This window comes from Anomaloglossus baeobatrachus, assembly GCF_048569485.1.
Source record: "Anomaloglossus baeobatrachus isolate aAnoBae1 chromosome 5 unlocalized genomic scaffold, aAnoBae1.hap1 SUPER_5_unloc_1, whole genome shotgun sequence".
NCBI classification, from domain to species: domain Eukaryota; kingdom Metazoa; phylum Chordata; class Amphibia; order Anura; family Aromobatidae; genus Anomaloglossus; species Anomaloglossus baeobatrachus.
Genome location: NW_027441784.1, coordinates 533,728 through 559,459, shown reverse-complemented (window position 1 = coordinate 559,459; position 25,732 = coordinate 533,728). Strand labels below are relative to the sequence as shown.

Here is a 25,732-nt window from a genome sequence, read left to right as displayed (position 1 = left end):
GTAGGTGCAGGGTATTATATATCTAGTGTGCGGCTCTGCAGGTGGAGGTAGGTGCAGGGATTATATATCTGTGTGCGGCTCTGCAGGTGGAGGTAGGTGCAGGGTATTATATATCTAGTGTGCGGCTCTGCAGGTGGAGGTAGGTGCAGGGTATTATATATCTAGTGTGCGGCTCTGCAGGTGGAGGTAGGTGCAGGGTATTATATATCTAGTGTGCGGCTCTGCAGGTGGAGGTAGGTGCAGGGTATTATATATCTAGTGTGCGGCTCTGCAGGTGGAGGTAGGTGCAGGGTATTATATATCTAGTGTGCGGCTCTGCAGGTGGAGGTAGGTGCAGGGTATTATATATCTAGTGTGCGGCTCTGCAGGTGGAGTAGGTGCAGGGTATTATATATCTAGTGTGCGGCTCTGCAGGTGGAGGTAGGTGCAGGGTATTATATATCTAGTGTGCGGCTCTGCAGGTGGAGGTAGGTGCAGGGTATTATATATTCTAGTGTGCGGCTCTGCAGGTGGAGGTAGGTGCAGGGTATTATATATCTAGTGTGCGGCTCTGCAGGTGGAGGTAGGTGCAGGGTATTATATATCTAGTGTGCGGCTCTGCAGGTGGAGGTAGGTGCAGGGTATTATATATCTAGTGTGCGGCTCTGCAGGTGGAGGTAGGTGCAGGGTATTATATATCTAGTGTGCGGCTCTGCAGGTGGAGGTAGGTGCAGGGTATTATATATCTAGTGTGCGGCTCTGCAGGTGGAGGTAGGTGCAGGGTATTATATATCTAGTGTGCGGCTCTGCAGGTGGAGGTAGGTGCAGGGTATTATATATCTAGTGTGCGGCTCTGCAGGTGGAGGTAGGTGCAGGGTATTATATATCTAGTGTGCGGCTCTGCAGGTGGAGGTAGGTGCAGGGTATTATATATCTAGTGTGCGGCTCTGCAGGTGGAGGTAGGTGCAGGGTATTATATATCTAGTGTGCGGCTCTGCAGGTGGAGGTAGGTGCAGGGTATTATATATCTAGTGTGCGGCTCTGCAGGTGGAGGTAGGTGCAGGGTATTATATATCTAGTGTGCGGCTCTGCAGGTGGAGGTAGGTGCAGGGTATTATATATCTAGTGTGCGGCTCTGCAGGTGGAGGTAGGTGCAGGGTATTATATATCTAGTGTGCGGCTCTGCAGGTGGAGGTAGGTGCAGGGTATTATATATCTAGTGTGCGGCTCTGCAGGTGGAGGTAGGTGCAGGGTATTATATATCTAGTGTGCGCTCTGCAGGTGGAGGTAGGTTGCAGGGTATTATATATCTAGTGTGCGGCTCTGCAGGTGGAGGTAGGTGCAGGGTATTATATATCTAGTGTGCGGCTCTGCAGGTGGAGGTAGGTGCAGGGTATTATATATCTAGTGTGCGGCTCTGCAGGTGGAGGTAGGTGCAGGGTATTATATATCTAGTGTGCGGCTCTGCAGGTGGAGGTAGGTGCAGGGTATTATATATCTAGTGTGCGGCTCTGCAGGTGGAGGTAGGTGCAGGGTGTTATATATCTAGTGTGCGGCTCTGCAGGTGGAGGTAGGTGCAGGGTATTATATATCTAGTGTGCGGCTCTGCAGGTGGAGGTAGGTGCAGGGTATTATATATCTAGTGTGCGGCTCTGCAGGTGGAGGTAGGTGCAGGGTATTATATATCTAGTGTGCGGCTCTGCAGGTGGAGGTAGGTGCAGGGTATTATATATCTAGTGTGCGGCTCTGCAGGTGGAGGTGTGTGGAGATTCCCCATTACTGGGCTCAGGCTCCATACACATTAGATGCTGGGGGAGAACAATCGCTCTATAGAAGAGAATTCTCCTGATTGCCCCGTGAAGGATGGATATGGACAGGGACAAGATGGCGGAGAGGATATTACACCTCACCCTAGAGATCCTCTTCCGGCTTACTGGAGAGGTGAGAGATTCTGATGACGTCACATTACATCATTCTTATCTATGGGAATAACAGATGGACAGAACTGGAGAGGTGAGGACTCTGGAAATGTCTGGAGTGAGATTTATTACTGTGTCTCTCCATAACCAGGATTACACAGTAGTGAAGAAGACCTCTAGTGAGCGCTGTCAGGCCCCTGTGTCTGAGGGATGGGGAAGACCCCTGAGCCCAATCACGGGGCCTCCACCTCACCCCCCGATACATGAGGACATCAATGAGCAGAAGATCCTAGAACTCACCTACAAGATGATGGAGCTGCTGACTGGAGAGGTGACACTGCTGGGAATGCTGGGACATTATACAGTAACGCTATGAAGGGATCGGGGGTGACGGTATCATTGTATGTGTCAGGTTCCTATAAGGTGTCAGGACGTCACCGTCTATTTCTCCATGGAGGAGTGGGAGTATTTAGAAGGACACAAAGATCTGTACAAGGACGTTATGATGGCGGTTCCCCAGCCCCTCACATCACCAGGTAATAGACAGGACTAAATACACACGGCCTATAATTATCTGTATGTAAGGAATGAATTCAGTCCCTGTATGTGTCTCCTCCAGTTCTATCCAGTAAGAGGACAACACCAGAGAGATGTCCCCGTCCTCTTCTCCCACAGGACTGTAAACAAGAAGACCCCGATGTTCCTCAGGATCATCAGGTAGATGGAGAGAAGGGGCCATGAAATCTCCCTATGATGTGTAGACGGCTGTGAAGGTCTTGTGCTCAGTCTTGTTTTATCCTCCAGTATTATATGTGTTATTCTTGTGTAATGAGAGCGGTGGAGATGGCAGGATTAGAGCTGATCATAGATGGGACTTCTCCATCTGTCTGTGACTTTTACAATATTTGTTTTAGGGAAAAGATCTGCCCCATATTAATACTACAGAGACATATGTGAGGGGTGATGAGCGGAGTAAAGAGGAGATTCTTACAGATGACAGTGCAGGTGAGTAGTGGTCTCTATAAACCGACGAGTAAAAGGATAACAATGTTTTGAACTTTTGACTTTCATTCTCCATACCTCACCATCACCTTGAATGGGAGACTACCCTTCATTTTATAAACAATCATCTTGGCTATCTCATACATAAATTATTTATTTTTTATTATTATAACGCCATTTATTCCATGACGCTTTACAAGTGAAAAGGATATACATAAAAAACAAGTACAACAATCATGAACATTAAAAAACAGAGTGGTACAGGAGGAGAGAAGACCTTGCACGCGAGGGCTCACAGTCTACAGGGAATGGGTGAGGATACAGTAGGTGAGGACAGAGCTGGTTGCGCAGTGGTGTACTGGACTAAGGATTATTATAGGCTTGACAGAAGAGGTGGGTCTTCAGGTCCCTTTTGATGCACTCCATGGTAGGCAAGAGTCTGATATGCTGAGGTAGAGCATTCCAGAGTTTGAGGGAGGCGCGGGAGAAATCTTTTATGAAATTGTGGGAAAAGGAGATAAGAGGGGAGAAGAGAAGGAGATCTTGTGCATATCTGAGGTTGTGTGCAGGTAGGTACCGGGAGACTAAGGCACGGATGTAAGGAGGACACAGGTTGTGGATGGCTTTGTATATCATGGTTAGTGTTTTGAACTGGAGTCTTTCGGTAATGATAAGCCAGTGAAGGGAATGGCAGAGAGGAGAGGCCGGGGCATAACGAGGGGAGAGGTGGATTAATCGGGCCGCAGAGTGTAGGATAGATTGGAGGGGTGCAAGAGTGTTGGAAGGGAGTCTAGAAAGCAGGAGGTTGCAGTAGTCGATGCAGTAGTTGATGAGGGCATGCACTAATGTTTTTGATGATTTTTGATTAAGGAATGCACAAATCCGGGAAATATTTTTGAGTTATAGTTGGCATGAGGTAAAGATGGCTTGGATGTGTGGCTTGAAGGATAGAGCTGAGTCGAGGGTTACTCCGAGGCAACAAGCTTGTGAGACTTGGGAGAGTGAGCAGCCATCAACTTTGATGGATAGGCTTGTTAGATGGGTTTAGTGAGGTGGAGAAAAGATAATGAATTCTGTTTTATTCATGTTAAGCTTTAGAAATCGAGCAGGGAAAAAGGATGAAATAGCAGACAGACATTGTGGTATTCTGGTTAGTAAGGAGGTGATGTCAGGTTCAGAGAGGTAGATCTGCGTATCATCGGCATAGAGATCATATCGAAAGCCGTGTAACTCTATGAGCTGTCCCAGGCCGAAGGTGTAGATGGAGAACAGCAGGGGTCCAAGAACTGAACCTTGGGGGACACCGACAGAGGGCAAGATGAGGAAATGGTGGGAGACGCTGAAAGTTTGGTTAGTTATGAAGAGATCCAAGATAGGGCCAAGTCTGTGATGCCCAGAGATGACAGAATGTGTAATAGGAGGGAGTGGTCCACTGTGTCAAAGGCAGAGGAAAACTGATCTACAATGACCCTCCTGAAGGCTTCCATTGTGCAACCCTTTGGTGACTCCAAAGGGAGAGAAGGAAATTTCTCCTTGTACCTTAGTTTCAGAATGGTGGCCAATCTAGGATGTAGGATAAAATGTGTATCATGCGAGGGTCTTGCGACAGACACTAAAGGCCGCTTTACACGCAACAACATCGCTAACATGATATCGCTGGGGTCATGGAATTTGTGACGCACATCCGGCATCGTTAGCGACGTCGTTGCGTGTGACACCTCTGAGCGACCGCTAACGATCCGAAAAACGGCAAAAATTGTTGATTGTTGACACGTCGTTCAATTCCCAAATATCGTTGATCATTTTGGACGCAGGTTGTTCGTCGTTCCTGAGGCAGCACACATCGCTAGGTGTGACACCCCGGGAACGACGAACAGCGTTCCTGCGTCCTCCGGCAACAAGGTGGGAGTGACGTTAATGTGGCTGCTCTCCGCCCCTCTGCTTCTATTGGTGGCCCGCTGTATGACGTCGCTGTGACGCCACACGAACCACCCCCTTAGAAAAGAGTTTGTTCGCCGGCCACAGCGACGTCATTAGGAAGGTATGTGCGTGTGACGTGTACTAGTGTTGCGGGCGGAGGAGGCGACGCTGCGCTCTCCCACTGCTCGGGTCCGGCGGCTGCTGCCGCTGCTGCTCGGTGGTGGCTCGAGCGGTGGGCCGGATCCCGGGGACTCGAGCGGCGTTCCTCGTCCGTGAGTGAAAAGGGGATTTGATTGTGGGGATTTGATTATTGTCCGTGACGCCACCCACGGTTGTGGTGATATTGGTGACACCACCACTGCTCTAGACGGGGATCCCAGGAGCGGTGACAGGGAGCAGCTTTGTTAGTTCTCCCCTCCGTGGGTAGGGGGTTGGTTGTCCCGGGGCCCGGTGATGGGGTAGGGATGGATGACAGGCGGGTTACAGGGCCTGGTGAGGTGCGGGGGCAGCGCTGTGCTGCACGGCACGGTGGTACTCACTCAGCCAATGATGAGGACACAGTTCTCGGTAAAACACACGGCTGGATGGACGGGTCCCACAGACGGCTGCGGTGTTGTTTCTCCCGGCAGGTTGATGGCGACTGCCTTTCCCTGCACCTATGTAGTGTAACGGTTCCAATGGGTTCCCACCGGTAACCCGCTCCCCAGCTTGGATATGGGCTGGACGAGCCCCTTTTGCCCGCAGGCTCTGTCCCTGGGAACTTTAGCCTTGGCGGTGACTGTGTTTCCCTCTCTCGGTTGGACTGTCGGGACTTGGCTGCTGGGAAACCCAGGAGGTTCCCTTCGCTAACGAATTTGGCAAATTCACGGCGACTCCTAGCCTTGCCGGGGTCCGTAAGCCCCTGCCAGATGGTGCTGACTTCTCTTTGTGTACCGGTCCGGTACCGCCGGTCCACCGCCCGTCCACGGTCCTTACGGTAAACTCCGATAGGCCACTCCTGCAGACGGTCACCACCATCTGCCAACCTTGCTGATCCGTCCGGGCCACACACCCGGACCAACTTCAGTCTGCTCCTTTACCACTTTCCTTCCTTCCACTTTCCACTCTCAAACTGATCTGTCTACTTTTCCCGCCTCCAGGACTGTGAACTCCTCGGTGGGCGGGACTAACCACCTGGCCCACTCCCTGGTGTGGACATCAGCCCCTGGAGGGAGGCAACAAGGGTTTTAGTCTGACTTTGGTGTGCCTGACCGGGAGTGTGGGGTGTGGTGGGTGTTGTTCTCTGTGGCCCCTGGCTTGTCCAGGGCGCCACACTAGCGATATTGTTCGCCACGGGCAGCGATTTGCCCGTGATGCACGCACGACGGGGCGGGTGTGATCACTAGCGACATCACTAGCAATGTCGCAGCGTGTAAAGCTGCCTTTACACATGAACTGTGCCATGTGGGCCAAGCTGCAAACAGGCAAACGTTCTGTGTCCCAAAAAGGAGGAACAATACCCTTCCTCTTCTCATGTTGACTCACTTACTCCTCCACCTCCTCCTCTCCAGCCCATCCATGTTGGACAGACATAATGCTGGGGTTGAGAGTTCCCTCAGTAGCATTGGGAATCACCTCGGTTGCACAGAAAAACAAGTCCTCTCCCTCCTCTTCCTCCTCATCACTCAATGTTGCCTCAGAAAATTGTCTGGGCAGGGTAGGAGCTTCCTCTTTGAGATTATGCAGTGATTGCTTTAACAGACACTTCAACAGACACAGCAGCGGGATGGTTAAGCTGATAATAGCCTGATCACTGCTCACGAGCTTGGTACAGTACTCAAAGTTCTCAAAAACCTCACAAATGTCAGCGATCTACACACACTCCACAGTTGTCATGTGTGGTGGCTGACTCTCAGTCTGACGGGGCATGTTGAAGCTGGTATTAAGCTATTGCCGTCTGCTGCTCACTAATCCTCACCAACAGATGATATGTAGAGTTCCACCACGTGGGCAGGTCACACATGAGTCAATGGCTTGGCAAATTAAAGCGCTTTTGCAGCAATATAAAGGCCCCGTCACACGGTACGATGTATCGTGCAATCGCATGAGCAATCGCACCCGCCCCCGTCGTTTGTGCGTGACGGGCAATTTGTTGCCCGTGGCGCACAAAGTCATTTACACACGTACTTACCTCCCTCACGACATCGCTGTGGGCGGCGAACATCCTCTTCCTGAAGGGGGAGGGACATTCGGCGTCACAGCGACGTCACACAGCGGCCGCCCAATACACGTCACACATCCCGCCCACCTCCTTCCTTCTGCATTGCCGGCGGGACGCAGGTAAGCTGTGTTTGTCGTTCCCGGGGTGTCACACGGAGCGATGTGTGCTGCCTCGAGAACGACTAACTGTCGCGGGCGGAGGAGGGGACGCTGCGCTCACCCAATGCTCGGGTCCGGCTACTGCTGCTGCTCGCTCGGTGGCTCGAGCGGTGGTCCGGATCCCGAAGACTCGAGCGGCGCTCCTCGCCCGTGAGTGAAAAGGGGGGTATGTCTGTGGTTTAGGGATATTGTCCGTGACGCCACCCACGGTTGTGGTGAGGTTGCGACACCACCGCTGCTTTGGACGGGGATACCGGCAGCGGTGACAGGGAGAAGCTTGGATGTTGTTTCTCCCCTCCGTGGGTAGGGGGTTGGGTGGTCCCGGGGCCCGGTAAGGGTGTTAGGGATGGCAGGCGGGTTACGGTGCCTGGTGAGGTGCAGGGTCGCGGGGGAAGTGCTGTGCCGCATGGCACGGTGGTACTCACTCAGCCAATGATCAATGCAAAGTCTCCGGTAAAACAAACGGCTGGATGGACGTGTCCCACAGACGGCTGCGGTAGTTCTCCCGGTAGGTTGGTGGTGACTGCCTTTCCCTGCACCTGTGTTGTGTTTACGGTTCCAATGGCTTCCCACCGGTAACCCGCTCCCCAGCTTGGATGGATGCTGAGGGAGCTCCTTTTGCCCGCAGGCTCTGGCCCTGGGAACTGTAGCCTTGGCGGGACTGTGTTTCCCTTTACGGTGTGAGCAGTTGCCTTCAATCGGGTCTTGACTGCTGGGAAACCCCGGAGGTTCCCTTCGCTAACGGATTTGACCAGTTTTACGGCGACTCCTAGCCTGGTCGGGTTCCGTAGGCCCTGCCGAGTGGTGCTGGCTTCTCTTCACTCCCCGATCCGGTACCGGCGGGCCACCGCCCGTCCCCGGTCCTTAGGGGTCACTCCAATCAGCCTCTCCTGCAGACGGTCACCACCGTCTGCCAACCTTGCTGTATGAGTCCGGGCCACGCACCCGGACACGGTCAGTCTCTTCTACTACCACTTCACTCTCCAAAACTAATCTGAAAACTTGACTCCCTTTTCCCGCCTTCAGGACTGTGAACTCCTCGGTGGGCAGGACCAACCGCCTGGCCCACCCCCTGGTGTGGACATCGGCCCCTGGAGGACGGCAACAAGGATTTGTGTTTGACTTCGGTGTGCCTAACCGGGGTGTGGGGTGTGTTGTTGTAGTTCCTGTGACGTCCTGGCTTGTCCAGGGCACCACATAACCACTGGCGCGCAGAAGGAGGAACGACTTTATGAAAATGAACGACGTGTCAACGAGCAACGATAAGGTGAGTATTTTTGCTCGTTCACAGTCGTTCGGAGGTGTCACACGCTACGACATCTCTAACGATGCCGGATGTGTGGCACGAATTCCGTGACCCCCGACAACATATCGTTAGATATATCGTAGCGTGTGACGCGGCCTTTAGACCAGCAAAAGTGGTAGAGGAATGGCGGAAATGGGTACTAATACAGTACACCTTCTCAAGGGAATCTGAGCTTACAAGTTGCATGTACACTAACTCAATACTCCGGCTCTTTTTTTTTTTTTTTTTTTTTTTTTTTATACCTTCCTCAAGTAGGTACGGCAAGTCAGGGTATGTTTTGAGAAATTCCTGAACAACTAGGTTCAGCACGTGAGACATGCATGGCACGTGTACTAGCTTGCAGACCTTTAAAGCCAGCACCAGATTACGCCCATTATCACAGATGACCAGGCCAGGTTGGAGGTGCAGCAGGGAGAGCTTCTATACGGTTGTTCTTTTACATCTTGCCACAGCTCTGCTGCAGTGTGTGGTTTTTGACCTAAACAGATCAGCTTCAGCAGAGCGTGTTGGCGCTTAGACGATGCGTTGCTGCACAGCTCCCTGCGTGGCAGTGGTGGGGAGCGTAATTCAGCAGAGGGTGAGGAGGAGGAGGAGAGACAGGAAGGGGCATATGATGAGGCAGAAACCAAGATAGGAGTTGTGCCCATTATTCTTGACGTGGGTAGGATGTGTGATGTTCCAGTTTGCGATTGCGTCCCAGTCTCCACCAGGTTCACCCAGTGTGCCGTGACAGATATGTATCGTCCCTGTCCACAACAACTTGTCCACGTGTCTGTTGTTAGGTGGACCTTCCCGGTTACAACGTTGGTCAGAGTACGGTTGAGATTGTTTAACACGTGTTTGTGTAACACGGGGATGGCACATCGGGCAAAATACTGGCGGCTAGGAACACTGTATCGTGGGGCAGCCACAGCCAAGAGATCACGGAAACACTGTGTTCCCACAAACCTTATCAGCAACATCTCCATGGCTAGCAATTTGGCAATGTGAATGTTTTTGTACCTGTGGTTGCGTGGCTGTGTATTTACGCTTCCTTTCCAAGCTCTCAGACACAGACAACTGGACACTTCGCTGGGACAAGGAAGTGGATGTGGTTGATGTTTGCGGTGTCTGTTCAATCGCAGCTTGAGAGCAGGCAGCATAAGTCTGTTTCCTGGACAGCAGATTGTGAAGGACGTAGCACAGGTGATATGGCAGTGGTTTGACCCGCAGACACAAATTTGGTACCCTGGTGTTCTGCCCACCTACTGTCTGTCTGCAGTTGCCAACATCTTGTCTGCTCTATGTTTGAAACTTAACCTTTCCAAAACTAAACTACTTCTATTCCCTCCATCTTCTAACCTCCCTAAACCTGACATCTCCCTCTCTGTGTGTGGTACCACGATAACTCCTAGGCAGCAGGTTCGCTGTCTGGGGGTTATGCTCGACACCAATCTCTCCTTCACCTCCTGTATACAATCTCTTGCCCGCTCCTCTTGCTTGCACCTCAAGAACATCTCTAAAATCAGCCCCTTTCTTACCATGGAAACTACAAAAACCCTCACTGTGGCCCTGATCAACTCCTGCCTTGACTACTGCAGTTCTCTATTAATTGGTCTTCCCCTAACTAGACTCTCTCCTCTATAGTCCATCCTTCATGCGGCAGCCAGGGTCACCTATCTGGCTATCCGTTTCGCGGATGCTTCTGCTCTGTGCCAGTCATTGCACTTGCTGCCTATATATCACAGGATCCAATTCAAATTGTTTGTTCTCGCCCACAAAGTTCTCCACTGTGCGGCACCCCCCTACATCTCCACCCTCATCTCTATCACCTTATCCATTCTCTACACTCTGCAAACGATGTTCGACTAACATCCACACTAAGCCAAACCTCCCACTCCCGGATCCAAGACTTCTCCCGAGCTGCACCAATCCCCTGGAATGCTCTGACCCAAGAAACCAGGATGAACCACAACTTATTCAGCTTCAGATGTTCCCTAAAACACAGCTCTTTAGGGTGGCCTATCACACTCCCTAATCAAATTAAATTCAGTCCATCCACAACTTCTCACAACATAACTCTCCATCAAACTCCACCACACCCAAAAGCATCTCAAAGATTGGCTGACTGGTTCAGGCAGCCTTTATCTATCCCCCATATCTTTGAGATAGCTGGATTGTCATTGGAAATGAGCACCTGTACCTTGTCCCCCCACCACCTCATTGTAGATGTAAGCTGTCATGAGCAGGTTTGTTTTTGTATAATTATTGTATTTTCTGGGGTGCTTGGCTGCCATGTGGTTCCACACACTGGTGGTGCTCAAGTTGCGTTTGACCTGCGCTCTGCTCAACTTGGTATGGCAGATGCTATAGATTACAATTTTTTTCTCTGAAGGACTTTCAGAAAAAATGTCTAGACAACGGCTGAACACCCCCTTTCCCTGACTTGGACCACAGTGGGGGTGCTCTTCGGAACAGTTGACCCAGTTCTCACTCTGGGCAAACCACTACCCCTTGGTGCCTGTGTTGGTGCTACATATCCATCTTCCTCTGTGTTGCTGTGCTGGCTATGCATGTCAACGGTACAGGTCAGATCAGTGGACTCATCATGGACCATCTCGTCTTCCATCTCATCCTCCTTCGCAGTTGCGATTGTAGGCTGCTCTGATGGCAACTGTGTCTCATCATCATCAGTCTCCACCTCCTGGAGACAGTAAATCAGGTTCCTCAAAGTGGCTTTCTTCTGGCTGTAGGTTCTCAAATACTCCACTCACACCACCCCCTCTCATCTCTCTTCAATGCTGCACGGTGAGAGGCCAGAGCCAACCAAAGGATACATACAAAACGGATCCTCAGAGTGGCCAAGCTTGGGGTCATATGTCTCCTGTGACTTATGATGGGGGGAGGAAGAAGGACCAGGTTGAGGATTGGATGGTCCAGCCTTCTGTGTATTCACAGTAGACTGTGTGGTCGCGGAAAATTTGTTGCTGCTTGAGAAATGTGAAGAGGCCTTATTGTCTGCCATCCAAGATAGAATCTGCTTTCACTCTTCTGGTTTACACACACGTTTACATTCCAGACTGGGAAATTTGAGGAGGAGGAGGAGGGTAAAGCCCAATGCTACAATGGGCGCATTGTAAACTGCTATGGAATATGTATTCCACTATCTGAGTCTCATTGAGGGAGGCACCGTCCAAATGTATAAGTAAGAGCAGTCCCTCCAAAATGTACGTTACTGGGCCACCTCAGGGCCCTCACTAAACTCAGGTTTCTTGACACCTGCAGGCCCTCTGAAAATTTGAATTTAGTGCTACAGAATGACATGGAGGAGGAGGAGAGTAAAGCCCAATGATTAGGGATGATCGAATACCAAAATATCCGCTTCGACGAATATCCGACGAATAGGTCGCCGCTATTTGAATATTCGCGAATATTCGACACCCAATGTAAGTCGATGGGAAACCCGAATAATTTCATGTTGGACCTAACGGTGACCTGTGGTGACTGAGGAAAAGGCTGAAATGGATGGAAAAAGGCAGAAACAGTATGGGTAAAACCTGTAGAAGGTTGGTAATAATCTGGTATCATGCCTGGTCTCTCTCTGTCTCTCTCTGTCTCCTCATTCACGTTCCCTTTTGTCATGCTTTACACTGCATGTGCTTTTCAAAAAGCATCCAAAACGATGCGTTTTGGATGCATTTTAGATGCATTTTTGACAGTGCAGTCCCACTCGGCTCTGCTACATCCCCCATAGAGCATGGCTGGCTGCCAGACAGAGCTGCGCGATCAGAATAAACTCGGATGAACTTCACTTGACTTCATTGTCATTGCGCGGCTCTGTTTGATTTGTGATCACAGGTGAAGGACTCACCGGTGACCGCAAATCACCTGAGTGACTGAAGTGAGTTGCGCGATCAGCGGTGCCGTCACTCAGGTTACCCACAGCCAGCTCGAGTCCTTTTCCTTAGAGCAGTGGCCGTGGGTAACCTGAGTGACGTCATCGCTGATAGCATCGCGGCTCACTTCAGTTGCTCTGTGGAGCTCACGGTGAGCGGCGGTGTTCTACGGCTTTTCCTGTCATCTTCATGTACCAGACCTAGATGTGTGTCGCCCCCACGACAGCAGCCGGTGCTGCTCGGATCCGAATCCACGGTATGGCTCGAGGGGTTCTCCAGACCCGGGGGTCGCGCAGACACTCCGTATCAAAGGGGGACGTATTTGTACGGGATTTGCCGTAGTCAGTCTGTGACGCCTCCCACGGTTTGTGGTGAAGTATGCATAAGCAAGGATGGTTGACCTTGGGGAGATCAACATCCACCACAGCGGAGACACAATCACGTGTTTCTCAACACAGTGATTCTAGAGCAATGCCCCCTGGGAAATATTCAAAGCAAGAAGGCCTGCGGAGACACCATCACGTTTCTCAACGCTGGCAGGAAACTAGCCCGGTCTTTCACCGGGAAGGAACAACCACGGGAAGGGCAGTCTCCAGTCAAGAAGACCACCTATGCCAAACATGGTATCCATCCACAGACAGCTGTTTCGGGGTATTTGCCCCTCATCAGTGTGGAGTAGGAATCTGGCTAGTGGGAGAATTGCCTAGTAGAAGACTACATAAGCACCACCGCTGCTGCTGCTGTGGGACACCCGGGGTTGATGGGATGGCAGCTGGTTGTTAACCCCTCCGTGGGTAGGGATGGTTGCCCCGTGACCCGATGACTTGGTGCAGGGGCCGGTGATGGCAGGGGCCGACGCGCCTGATCAGACTAGGGAGTCTCAGCTTACTCACGGTTAAAGAAATCAGACAAGTCCAGTGAATAACCAAGGTGCTGGTGGCCAACCGCCGCGGCCAGGTGTACTCTGGTCCCCCACCCGGGCTGGTGGTCTGTGTCACTTTCCTCTGAACTGTGTTGTGATGTGGTGGACTTCCCGGTGTGGAACGTGGGAGTCCACTCCCAGTACTATTGTTGGGAGCCGTGCCCGCTGACGCTGACCCGTGGGCCCTGGCGGAAGCCGTATCCCTCTGTGGGTGGTTGTCTGCTTTTGGGACTTTGGTTGGGACAGGACCTATAACCCTGCCCTCAATTGGTTAATTAGCTAGGCCTTTGGTTCCAGTCCTGGCAGGGTCCGAGTACCCCCTCTGTGCACGGTTTCCGGTCGGGTCTCCGGTGTCAGTACCAGCGGGCTCCTACCCTGCCCCGGTCCACCTCGGATCTGCCGAGCTGTCTTCCCGTCTACTGCTAGACACGGACCACCGTCTGCCACCTAGCCAATGCACCAGGGCTCCAACCCCGGCAACTGTCAATTTAAGCCTCAGACCTTTGGCACAGGCCTTGACTCCACTCCGACTCTACTCTGCACTCGAACTCGACTCCTCTTTACTCAAACTATACTCAAAACTGACTGTCCTGCCCTGGGGGAGGTGACTAGGGTTTCAGGTCGGCTGCTTTAACCCTGTGAGGGATGATGTTATGCAGGGGCCTAATGTGTGTGACTACCTGGTTTTGACAGGGCGTCACAGATGAGTCGTGGGACCTCATGTGGATTACATCGGACCTGGAGGGGTATTTGGGGATTTTAATAAAGTGGTGATAGAGGGTGGTTTTTTTTTTTTTTTTTGGCTTTTATTCCAAATAAAGGATTTTTTGGGTGTATGTGTTTTACTTTCTTTAACTTGTAGGCTAATCATGGGGGTGTTTCAGATACCTGCAATTATTAACCTAGGACTTAGTGGCAGCTATGGGCTGCCATTAACTCCTTATTACCCTGATTGCCACCACACCAGGGCAATTCGGGATGAGCCGGGTAGAGTCCAGAGACTGTCGCATCTAATGGATGCGGCAATTCTGGGCGGCTGCTGGCTGATATTTTTAGGCTGGTGGGCTCCCCATAACGTGGGGCTCCCCATCCTGAGAATACCAGCCTTCAGCTTTACCTTGGCTGGTATCAAAATTTGGGGGAAACTGCACGCTGTTTTTTTTTAATTTATTTATTTTACTACACTACATAGACCCGCTCACCGGCGGCTGTGATTGGTTGCATTCAGACGAGCCCCCACATTGGTTGCAGTGAGACAGTTGTCACTCAATCATAAATAATAGGATAAAGAGTTGCACACTAGTACACTAGTCACAATGTATAGGGGAATAATGAAAAGCAGAACTGCTATGGGAATACTAGACTGAAAAATACAATGGACTATCTGAAAAAAGTGAAAAACATGAAAATGGAATGTGCATAACTGCTATGAATAATAGAAATGAGAGATGTTTAGCCATTGTATTGATCAATGCAAAGGAGCCCCAAAACCAAACGCCAAGGTAATCTCTATTTTTAGGGTCCCTAACCTATGTGTAACCTCACCTGCAGTTAAAAAACTTGCTCTGTATGGGAAGCAAAGGACCAAGCTATATATGTGAAATGAGACATTGATGCCACGGTAAAGCCATATGGCTGGAGGCTGGTATTTTCAGGATGGGTAGCTCCACGTTATGGGGAGCTCCCCAGCCTAACAATATCAGCCAGCAGCCGCCCGGAATTCCCGCATCCATTAGATGCGAAAGTCCCGGGACTTTACCGGCTCATCCCGACTTGCCCTGGTGCGGTGGCAAACGAGGTAATAAGGAGTTAATGGCAGCAGCCCATAGCTGCCACTAAATCCTAGGTTAATCATGGCAGGCGTCTCGCCGAGATGCCTTCCATGATGAACCTGTCAGTTAAAGTAAATAAACACACACATCCAAAAAATTCTTTATTTGGAATGAAAGACAAAAAAACACCCTCTTTCACCACTTTATTAATCCCTCAAAAACACCTCCATGTCCGACGTAATCCACGCAAGGTCCCACGACGCTTCCAGCTCTGCTACATCGGAAGCTGACAGGAGCGGGCAGTAGAACACCGCCGCTCCTGTGAGCTCCATGCAGCAACTGAAGTGAGTTGCGCGATCAGCTGAGCTGTCACTTGTCGAGATTACTCGCTGCCACCGCTCTCACGTGGAGGACTGCAGCTGTGACCACCTGAACACCTGTGAACACTGAAGAGTGAAGAGAGACAACTTTATATTTAATATGGACATACAGCACAGCAGAGATTTGTACTAATAGAAAGATCTTTGTTATTATTATCATGTTGCTTGATAATTGATTCATTTTATATGTGTTCATATCTGCTACTGTTCTCTGCTGCCATGTGCTGCCCATCTCTTTGCCCTATTTAAATATGGTGACTCCGGCTTCCGTCCTGTGCGCGCGCGGCCGTCCGATCTCCCCTCCTCCTTTCTGTCTGGCGACCTACCAGGACTCTGGGTTGCGCGCATGCGCATTTCGGATTCCGGAACGCCGGTCAGTATGGAGGATGGGCATCGGATTACCGTGGCGCGCCAATGTGGGACGGTAAGTGATACTTTTCTGGATATATAGCAGTCACTCACATCATTCCTGCACCTCCCGACGAAGCGACAGCGAAACGCGTCGAGGTGCAGGGTGGTGTGTCTGTACCGGGTCCAGGGGTCATTGTGGTAGGTTACCTTGTCTGCCGGTCCAGCTTGGAATATACTAAGGGAGCTGCATTGATCCCTGATTGCCATGCTCATGATTCAGGCTGTGACAGCATTTCTCCACACATAGGGTTAATACTCTATCCTGTATGCACCTCCCCATACATAAGGATTAAACTTTATTCTGCATATCATGTTTTATTATGAGCTATGACTGCTGAATAGTGGCTGGTGTCACATACTTGCCTAATCTGTTGTAATGAAATTGTTGTATATAATGTTTGTATCACAGAACATTGTATACTCGCAATTGTAATAATTCCTATGTATGGTTATGTCTTATTAAACCCCTGGATCTGATTTTTTTCAGGCACACCTCCCTGGTTGTGATTTTACAGGCACTTCTGCACTTTGTGTGTCCAAATGACGTCCCTTTAAATCTATTGTCAATTGTGTTGTTATATAATGAATTAAATTGCACCTTATGATCATGTAATGGAATTTTCCTGGATTTATTATATTAGTGTGTCAATCATGAATTTTTGAAGGTCTCTCTCTCTCTCTCTCTCTCTGTCTCTGTCTCTGTCTCTGTCTCTGTCTCTGTCTCTGTCTCTGTCTCTCTCTCTCTCTCTCTGTGTCTCTCTCTCTGTCTCTCTCTCTCTGTGTCTCTCTCTCTGTGTCTCTCTCTCTGTGTCTCTCTCTCTGTGTCTCTCTCTCTGTGTCTCTCTCTCTCTGTCTCTCTCTCTGTCTCTCTCTCTCTGTCTCTCTCTCTCTCTCTCTCTCTCTCTCTCTCTCTCTCTCTCTCTCTCTCTCTCTCTCTCTCTCTCTCTCTCTCTCTCTCTCTCTCTCTCTCTCTCTCTCTCTCTCTCTCTCTCTCTCTCTCTCTCTTTTTGTGTCCCTTTTTTTGGTGACCATTCATACATACAGGTTTCTAATAGTATGGACCTATTCATTCATATCTTGTTGTTTTTTGTGACCACGAGTAACCTGAGTGAAAGCACAACTGATTGCGCGGATCACGGCAGTCACTCAGGGGATTTACGATCACAATGAAGTCAGGTGAAGTTCATTCTGATTGCGCGGCACTGTCCCGCAGCCAGCCATGACAGTGATAGTGCGGTCCCACTCGGCTCTGCTGCAAGACTATGGGGATGCTGCAGAGCCGAGTGGGTGCGTTCTGTGAAAAATGTGCGTTCTGGATGCTTTTCCCACTCTGTCTATGGCAGAGAAAGCATCCAGAACGCATGAATTCTCACCAGGAATGTCCGCACTTTGCGTTCTGCAGAATGCGTCTCAGAACGCAGCTTTTTCAGCTGCGTTCTGAGACGCACACGCAGTGACTTTTTCACTGCAGAATTGAACTGCAGAGTGCGTTCTTAGCCTTATGGGTCGCTTTTGCTACTTCATTTCATGTTGAATATTTTTTAGTACCCAAATTATATCTCCCCTCCATTATTATCTCCATTAATTTTACATATCGGCTCATCTCCTTCCCATTCAGGTCCTTATAATATCGGATCCTTTCAGTGTTTTTTATTCTGTTTTCAGAAACTTTCCTGTTCAGGATGGATATGGACAGGGACAAGATGGCGGAGAGGATATTACACCTCACCCTAGAGATCCTCTTCCGGCTTACTGGAGAGGTGAGAGATTCTGATGACGTCACATTACATCATTCTTATCTATGGGAATAACAGATGGACAGAACTGGAGAGGTGAGGACTCTGGAAATGTCTGGAGTGAGATTTATTACTGTGTCTCTCCATAACCAGGATTACACAGTAGTGAAGAAGACCTCTAGTGAGCGCTGTCAGGACCCTGTGTCTGAGGAATGGGGAAGACCCCTGAGCCCAATCACGGGGCCTCCACCTCACCCCCCGATACATGAGGACATCAATGACCAGAAGATCCTAGAACTCACCTACAAGATGATTGAGCTGCTGACTGGAGAGGTGACACTGCTGGGAATGCTGGGACATTATACAGTAACGTTATGAAGGGATCGGGGGTGACGGTATCATTGTATGTGTCAGGTTCCTATAAGGTGTCAGGACGTCACCGTCTATTTCTCCATGGAGGAGTGGGAGTATTTAGGACACAAAGATCTGTACAAGGACGTCATGATGGAGGCTCCCCAGCCCCTCACATCACCAGGTAATAGATAGGACTAAATACACATGGCCTATAATTATCTGTATGTAAGGAATGAATTCAGTCCCTGTATGTGTCTCCTCCAGTTCTATCCAGTAAGAGGACAACACCAGAGAGATGTCCCCGTCCTCTTCTCCCACAGGACTGTAAACAAGAAGCTCCCGATGTTCCTCAGGATGTGTTTCCTCCAGTTCTATCCTGTAAGAGATATCTACTCATGTACTTTCTGCACTAATTTTGTGTTTACATTTTTAGGCTTTCTGCTGTTTTTTTTTTTTTGTTTTTTTTTTCAACTGTATTGTCTTTCCTTCTGTTTGTTTCTAGTGCCTTCTCTATGTTATTATGATGGCAACTCAAAGACCTGCAGAGGGTTCATAAATACCGTTTCCCTGAAAATTAGACATAGTCCAAAAATAACACTTAGCACAATTTTATGGGATTTTTGGAGAATGCTTGAAATATAAGCCCTACTCCATAAATAAACCCTAGTTACAGTCAGGGCCAGCGTTGGGAGGAGTCAAACTGCGCAAATTCTCAAGACCCCACTCTCTTAAAGATCCCATCTGTTGTATTCTGAGGTTGATTGTTTAAGGACCTTTGATGGCTTCAAAGTCATGTGACATGATGTAACCAAAGGTCTCTTAATTGCAGGAGTCTAAAAGAACTGAAGAGAGGACAGGCTGGTTTTTTGAACTGGCATTAGGGAAAAGGGAGAGCAAACTGGGCAATTGCTCAGGGCCCCCTTTCTCCCAGGGGCCCCAGTGTTTATATACCAATTATAGGACTGCTTAAGGACCATTTTGACATCAAGTCATGTGACCAAAGGTTTCAATTGGAGGAGTCTAAAGCTGAAGAGGAGACAGGCTGGTGTGTGTGTGTGTGTTTGTACATGACACTTTTAACCAACTTTGCCAAAATGGGCAGAGCTTGGCCAGAACAAGGGTGTGATGCCACTGCTTCTCTAATTCATAACAAACTGCGATGTTCCCTATGCCAGAAATCTCACTCCAGTCCCTGACGTCATTTTTCAGTGTACATCACCGGTCTTGATGAGTTTGAACCCTAATGTTTATCTGTACAGGCTGCAAGACCCTGCTACCTGCTTTGGTTACAAAGCCTAAGGATAGGCCATCAGCGTTACAGTCCCAGACAAACCAGTTGAATTTTCAGCATCTGTCTTTATTTTATGTTCGTCTTTTGAAAAAAACCTCTTTGAAATTGTCTATGTTGTGGATCAATATTTCAAGGAGATGTTTGCAGGTTTTGCCAAATGTAATGGCAGCGTCAGGATCTGTTGAAATGATAGACTGTGGTACTTTGCATGTTAATTTCTCTGCTGTCTGTGAGCAGCGCAGAGAGACGCAGGCATCAAACCACAGGCTTGGGCAGGCTAGTAAGGGTTATTCTCTGCTGGGCTGCTTGTTAATGTCTGTGATCACATGCTGTAGAGGAGAAAATATTGTTTGCTCCCGTTCTGTATATGGTGGCTGGACTATTTCATTAATGCCAGCTATAGTTTACCTATACTGATCTGGTGAGGTGTTGTGATCCAGACTTATGGGTGTTTTTTGTGCATTATTACTGTGAGCTGTTGTGGTGTTAACCCTTGTTGTCATTTTTGTTGCTGCCTTCCTGCTCCTGCTTTTCTTCTTAGCCTCTCACTGTTTATTTTTGTGAGTTTGCAATGTGTCCCATCTGTCTTAATCTGTGTTGCCATCATAATCCTGCTCCTTCCTTCCCATGGGGATCACAGATTAGACCTAGTCAGGAGACTAGTAATGCACGAGACTCCGGCATCTCCATCTTCAGGGGTAATCCAGAGGTTAGGAATAGCTTAGGGTCCCCTAGCGTGAGGGACAGTATAGGAGCCCCCTGTCCTTGCAGTCAAATTATGATAATCAATCAGATTATTTACTGTAGCACATTCCAGAGAACTGGTGCTAGGAATGGGAAAGCCGAATTAAGAAAGATGTAACTCTTAAGGCCGCTTTACACAAAACGATATCGCTAGCGATCTCGTTAGCGATGTGACACGCCCAGATCATTGCTACGATTTGCCGAGATCGCTCATAGGTCATTTTGTAGCGGTCACACGTACCCATCTCACAAACGATGCTACATCGTTCAGCTAGATATTGTTTGACCAAGGCGGTCATGTGGATGTTGTTCGTCGTTGGCAGGGTGTCAAATGTGGCAATATGTCTGCTGCGTTCCAAACGACGAACAATATTTTGAAACTGAACGTCGTGTCAACGATCAACGATTTTCTCTATTTTTAAGATTGTTCGGAGTCGCACGTAGGTGTCACGCGCAACGACGACGTTAACGATGACGAAAGTGCGTCACGAAAACCGTTACCCCCACGACATATCGAAAGATAAATCGTAGCGTGTATAGGGGCCTTTAGAGCTCGATATTGGACAACAGATTCAGAATAATTTTTTCCCTAGTTTAATTTCTGATGTTATGGTTTAAAAAATAAATGTACTTTCAAGATAATATCATTAAAAATTAATAACTGTGTTTATTTTTAGCAGTTGACTGTATTGGGAGTTCAGATGGATCTCTAATATCTTCAGAATTTATAAAAGATGATGAAAGTATCCCACATGATACATATGAAGAGCATGCTGTTGTCCCAGATATAAATCCAGTCCTTCCTCGGAAAGCTGTATCTGAGTTTTTCAAACAAGCCGAAAATTCCCATTTATCACAGAATTGCAAGCAGAATAAAAGTTACAGAAGGGATGTGGAATATGAAACGGATGAAACGGTTCCTACAAGTGAGAAGCCATTTTCATGTTTAAAATGTGGGAAATGTTTTACCAAGAAATCACATCTTGTTGACCATCAAAGATCTCACACAGGAGAGAAGCCATTTTCATGTTCAGAATGTGGAAAATGTTTTATTCAGATGCAACATCTTGTTAGACATCATAAAATTCACATAGGGGAGAAACCATTTTCATGTTCAGAGTGTGGGAAATGTTTTATTCAGATGTCACATCTTGTTAGACATCAAAGATCTCACACAGGGGTGAAGCGATTTTCATGTTCAGAATGTAAGAAATGTTTTATTGAGAAATCAGATCTTGTTGTGCATCAAAGATCTCACACAGGAGAGAAGCCATTTTCATGTTCAGAATGTGGAAAATGTTTTATTCAGATGCAACATCTTGTTAGACATCATAAAATTCACACAGGGGACAAGCCATTTTCATGTTCAGAATGTGGGAAATGTTATATTCAGAAAGCACATCTTGTTAGGCATCAAAGATCTCATACAGGGGAGAAGCCATTTTCATGTTCAGAATGTGGGCAATGTTTTGCTAGGAAATCAGGTCTTGTTACACATGTGAAGAAGCTGCACAGGGAAGGAACCTTTTTCATGTTGTGAATAATTGAAATGTTTAACTGGTAAATCAAGTCTTGCCGACCATCAGAAAACCAACAGAGCGGAGTAGCCATTCTTGCTTTCAGAATTTGCCAAATGTTTTTAAAGGGCACGTTACATGCTACAATATATCAAACGATATGTCGTCGGGGTCACATCGTAAGTGCCGCACATCCGGCGCCGTTTGACATATCGTAGCGTGTGACAGCTACGAGCGTCTGTTAACGAGCAAAAATACTCACCTTATCGTTGCTCGTTGACACGTCGCTCATTTTCTAAAAATCGCACGTCCTTCTGCGCGCCGGTTGTTCATCGTTCCTGAGGCAGCACACATGGCTCCGTGTGACACCCCAGGAACGCTGAACAGCAGCTTACCTGCGTCCTGCCGGCAAATGCGACCGCACAAGAAATTGATACATGTAAAGCAGGCTTAAGAGTAATCAGATCCTGTTGTCCTATGAGTCACACAGGAGAAGCCATCATGATGTACTATAATTCAAAGGGTTTTTATAAAAAGATTGGTTACAATTGCTCAAGTAAGAATTTGTGAGGAAAAGAACCATTTTATTTATTTTTAAACTTATTGTATTTTTTGGACCATAAGACACACCTAGGTTTTGAAGAAGGAATGTAGGGAAAAAGATTGACACAAAAACTGTGGTCATGACTCACTGTTATGAGGGGGGGGGATCTGCTGCTGACACTGTTACTGGGATAAAATCCCCCAATTCTGTACTGATGTCACCCAACCTGGGCCCCTTATAGGTACTGTTGATGTGTCTCCCATCCTTGTGTATACTGTATATCCATCCTGGTATATATGTTGCCCATCTTTATTTTATCCCATCCTGGTATATATGGTTCTTGTCCTAGTATATACAGTGCCTATAAGTAGTATTCAACCCCCTGCAGATTTAGCAGGTTTACACATTCGGAATTAACTTGGCATTGTGACATTTGGACTGTAGATCAGCCTGGAAGTGTGAAATGCACTGCAGCAAAAAAGAATGTTATTTCTTTTTTTTTTTTTTTTTTTTTTAAATTGTGAAAAGTTTATTCAGAGGGTCATTTATTATTCAACCCCTCAAACCACCAGAATTCTGTTTGGTTCCTGTTGTAGCTGTTCTGTTTTGTCACAAGTCAGCTTATGGGATCAACAGTGAGGTCCTCTGAATTAGGCCTCTTCAGACCTAATCAAGATCGAGTGCTCGGAGAAAAAGACCTGCATCCATGTGGGCATGATCAATTTTTCTGTTTATTTAACCAAAGTACAGTTTATTTATACCATTTACAGATCAATGTGATATTGCAAAAAAAAAGCTTCTAGCTGGACTTCACAAGTTGCTCATATGACCTTTAAGTTTTAGCAAAACAAAAATGTAGAGTCATGCATATGAGATAAGAAGAAGATAAGAAGAACATTTAGAGACAATAATAATCCTTGAGCCTGTCTCTTTTTCCATAGGCTCCATGACTATGAACTACCATCAGATATACTTACTAATAACAATAAAATATCTTTAATGAAGAAATAGAGAAACTATTAACCCTTCTATATCAATTTCCCCCTTTTGTAAATGGTATAACCTTCACTACAGGGTCAGTAGGCGTCCAAACAGGAGCTGCTGGCTCATGGGCCTAGTACCCATGAGGGGTCTTCCTACCACTTCACCCATCCACCCTCAGTGTGGACACCTACTCCCCGTCAGCAGAGGCCATTTGGGGTCCGTAGTAAACTACAGAGGGTTCAATGCTGGGACTCTTAGAACATACATTATTCATTAGTTTAGGTAATGCATATATCAATGTTTTTACAGCTATATAAAGCAGTAGACAGAACAATATTTGCATACAGGTTTGTATAATGCCAGAAACCCAACCTGCTAGGCCCTTAAACCAATTGGCTGGATTCATAAAAGAAAATGTATTTCCCCACCAGGAGTCCTTGTTGGCATCGTGCTCTTTTAACCATTTATCCCTAAGTTCACTTGTTTTCTGTATATCTGCTCTAACCTGGAGGTTGCCTGCAGGGTCAATGTAATGGCAACAGGCAGGACCAATTATTTGACACATTCCGCCGTCTTTTGCTGTCACAAAGTCTAGCACTATAGTATGCTGGTTAGTGACTACAATTAATTGTTTTTGGATAGCATTGGTAGCATTTAGAATCTCAAGAACCCGAAAAATTTGATCATCCAGGTAGTCAGTGGACTCTACTAGCTTGTCCCACATTTGCATTAAGAAAGGGTGTATGAAAATAGCACTAAATACCTTATTTGCTTTTCCCATTTCTACTACATGAGGCCTACCATTTGGCCGGGGTTTATTATCTGCTGCTCATTTATACAAGGTATGAATTGGGACAGCTGCTACATCTACTTTACTATGAGGAACTATGAAAGTGGCAGGTGTAAGTCTGGCAAGTGTGCAGACCCCTCTCATGTCAGGGCTCACCCACTTGTGAGCACGATTCCCACAAACCAAAAACACTCCCTCTGGGAAAATACAAAAGTGAGTTTGACTTTGTACACAATAAAGCAGATTCAGAAGCCCCTTCATGACTTTATGAGCACACCACGTATTATTCATTTGTTTTCCGGTCATACCCGAGATACAGCTACCCCGCTCCCTCCTAAAAGTCCGTCTAATAAATGATGATGTACAGCCCTCAATACCCTTCTGATATACTGTCTCATTGTCCTTGGTTAAGTCATGTGTATGTATATAGAAACAGTTACTGTCTTTTCCACAATTTCCAACACCATTGTATTGAAGACTGAACCATAATCCATCATGGGGAATGGGGCCCGAATGAGGAATCTTAGTCTTTATTTTGGCAATTATGCCCTTGTCTGAATCGTATTCCATCCCCCACGAGTATCCATCGGGCCGTGTGATATTTAGCTGGAACCAGGGTTTAGTGACCCATCCAACTATAGTCAATGTAGCAGATACATCACGAGGTACATCTTCTCCCAAAAATCTAGATTGAGTCCAGGTTTCATTGTGTATACAGTCTGGTACCAATACCTCCTGTGGTTCCAGAGGTAAGGCTAAATAAGGCATAGTCTTTGAAGAAATAGGACTGTGTGTGCAGATCCAACAGTCTTTTGGCTTTTCTCCTTCCATGTCCTCAGTACACAGCAAATGCAATTATAAAGAGACTGTCCCAAATTCCGTGCTATGCAATCAGTTAATGGATGGACAACAGATTATCTTATTACTCTATATTTCAACTCTCATTCAGACATGCATGAAAAAAAAAAACAATACTCACTGGTGATGCCAGAGTTCTTGAACCGTGTGTACAGCCTTATCCAGAATATTTGGGAAATCAGAGAGAGTGAAATAAAGTGTAAGAATAAAGCTTCTCACCTTGCTGCAGCTGAAATTTCACTGTCTCAAGAGTCCCCAAAACTTCTTCCGAATAGGCTGGTTGGCCACGGCTCCACGTTGGGCACCAAAAACTGTTGTAGCTGTTCTGTTTTGTCACAAGTCAGCTTATGGGATCACCAGTGAGGTCCTCTGAATTAGGCCTCTTCAGACCTAATCAAGATCGAGCGCTTGGAGAAAAAGACCTGCATCCATGTGAGCATGATCAATTTTTCTGTTTATTTAACCAAAGTACAGTTTATTTATACCATTTACAAATCAATGTGATATTGCAAAAAAAAACTTCTAGCTGGACTTCACAAGTTGCTCATATGACCTTTAAGTTTTAGCAAAACAAAAATGTAGAGTCATGCATATGAGATAAGAAGAAGATAAGAAGAACATTTAGAGACAATAATAATCCTTGAGCCTGTCTCTTATTCCGTAGGCTCCATGACTATGAACTACCATCAGATATACTTACTAATAACAATAAAATATCTTTAATGAAGGAATAGAGAAACTATTAACCCTTCTATATCAGTTCCCCTAAAGTATTAAGTAGTATTTCAGGCATAAAGAACAATGAGCTTCACATGTTTGGATTAATTATCTCTTTTTCCAGCCTTTTCTGACTAAGTAAGACCCTCCCCAAACTTGTGAACAGCACTCATACTTGGTCAACATGGGAAAGACAAAGGAGCATTCCAAGGCCATCAGAGACAAGATCGTGGAGGGTCACAAGGCTGGCAAGGGGTACAAAACCCTTTCCAAGGAGTTGGGCCTACCTGTCTCCACTGTTGGGAGCATCATCCGGAAGTGGAAGGCTTATGGAACTACTGTTAGGGTATGTG

The 25,732-nt window shown here is 47.5% G+C and overlaps 1 protein-coding gene across 1 annotated transcript; it reads left to right on the top strand.

Moving 5' to 3' along the window:
* The first annotated feature begins 2,217 nt into the window (after positions 1–2,217).
* LOC142258740 (uncharacterized) lies at positions 2,218–22,535 on the top strand. Its single transcript, XM_075331352.1, has 8 exons — positions 2,218–2,434; positions 2,518–2,615; positions 2,813–2,903; positions 17,510–17,604; positions 17,734–17,913; positions 17,995–18,115; positions 18,199–18,312; positions 20,647–22,535. Exons 1-8 carry the CDS (start codon positions 2,302–2,304, stop codon positions 21,507–21,509), a joined length of 1,695 nt encoding a protein of 564 aa, XP_075187467.1. The 5' UTR covers positions 2,218–2,301; the 3' UTR covers positions 21,510–22,535.
* The last annotated feature ends 3,197 nt before the right edge of the window (positions 22,536–25,732 follow it).

Bases quoted from the DNA above. Each gene is read 5' to 3' on its own strand.
- LOC142258740 (XM_075331352.1), top strand. From the start codon at position 2,302: ATGTGTCAGGTTCCTATAAGGTGTCAGGACGTCACCGTCTATTTCTCC. The intron at 17,605-17,733 runs GTGAGAGATTCT...CTCCATAACCAG, and splicing joins TCTTCCGGCTTACTGGAGAG to GATTACACAGTAGTGAAGAA. The intron at 18,116-18,198 runs GTAATAGATAGG...TGTCTCCTCCAG, and splicing joins CCAGCCCCTCACATCACCAG to TTCTATCCAGTAAGAGGACA.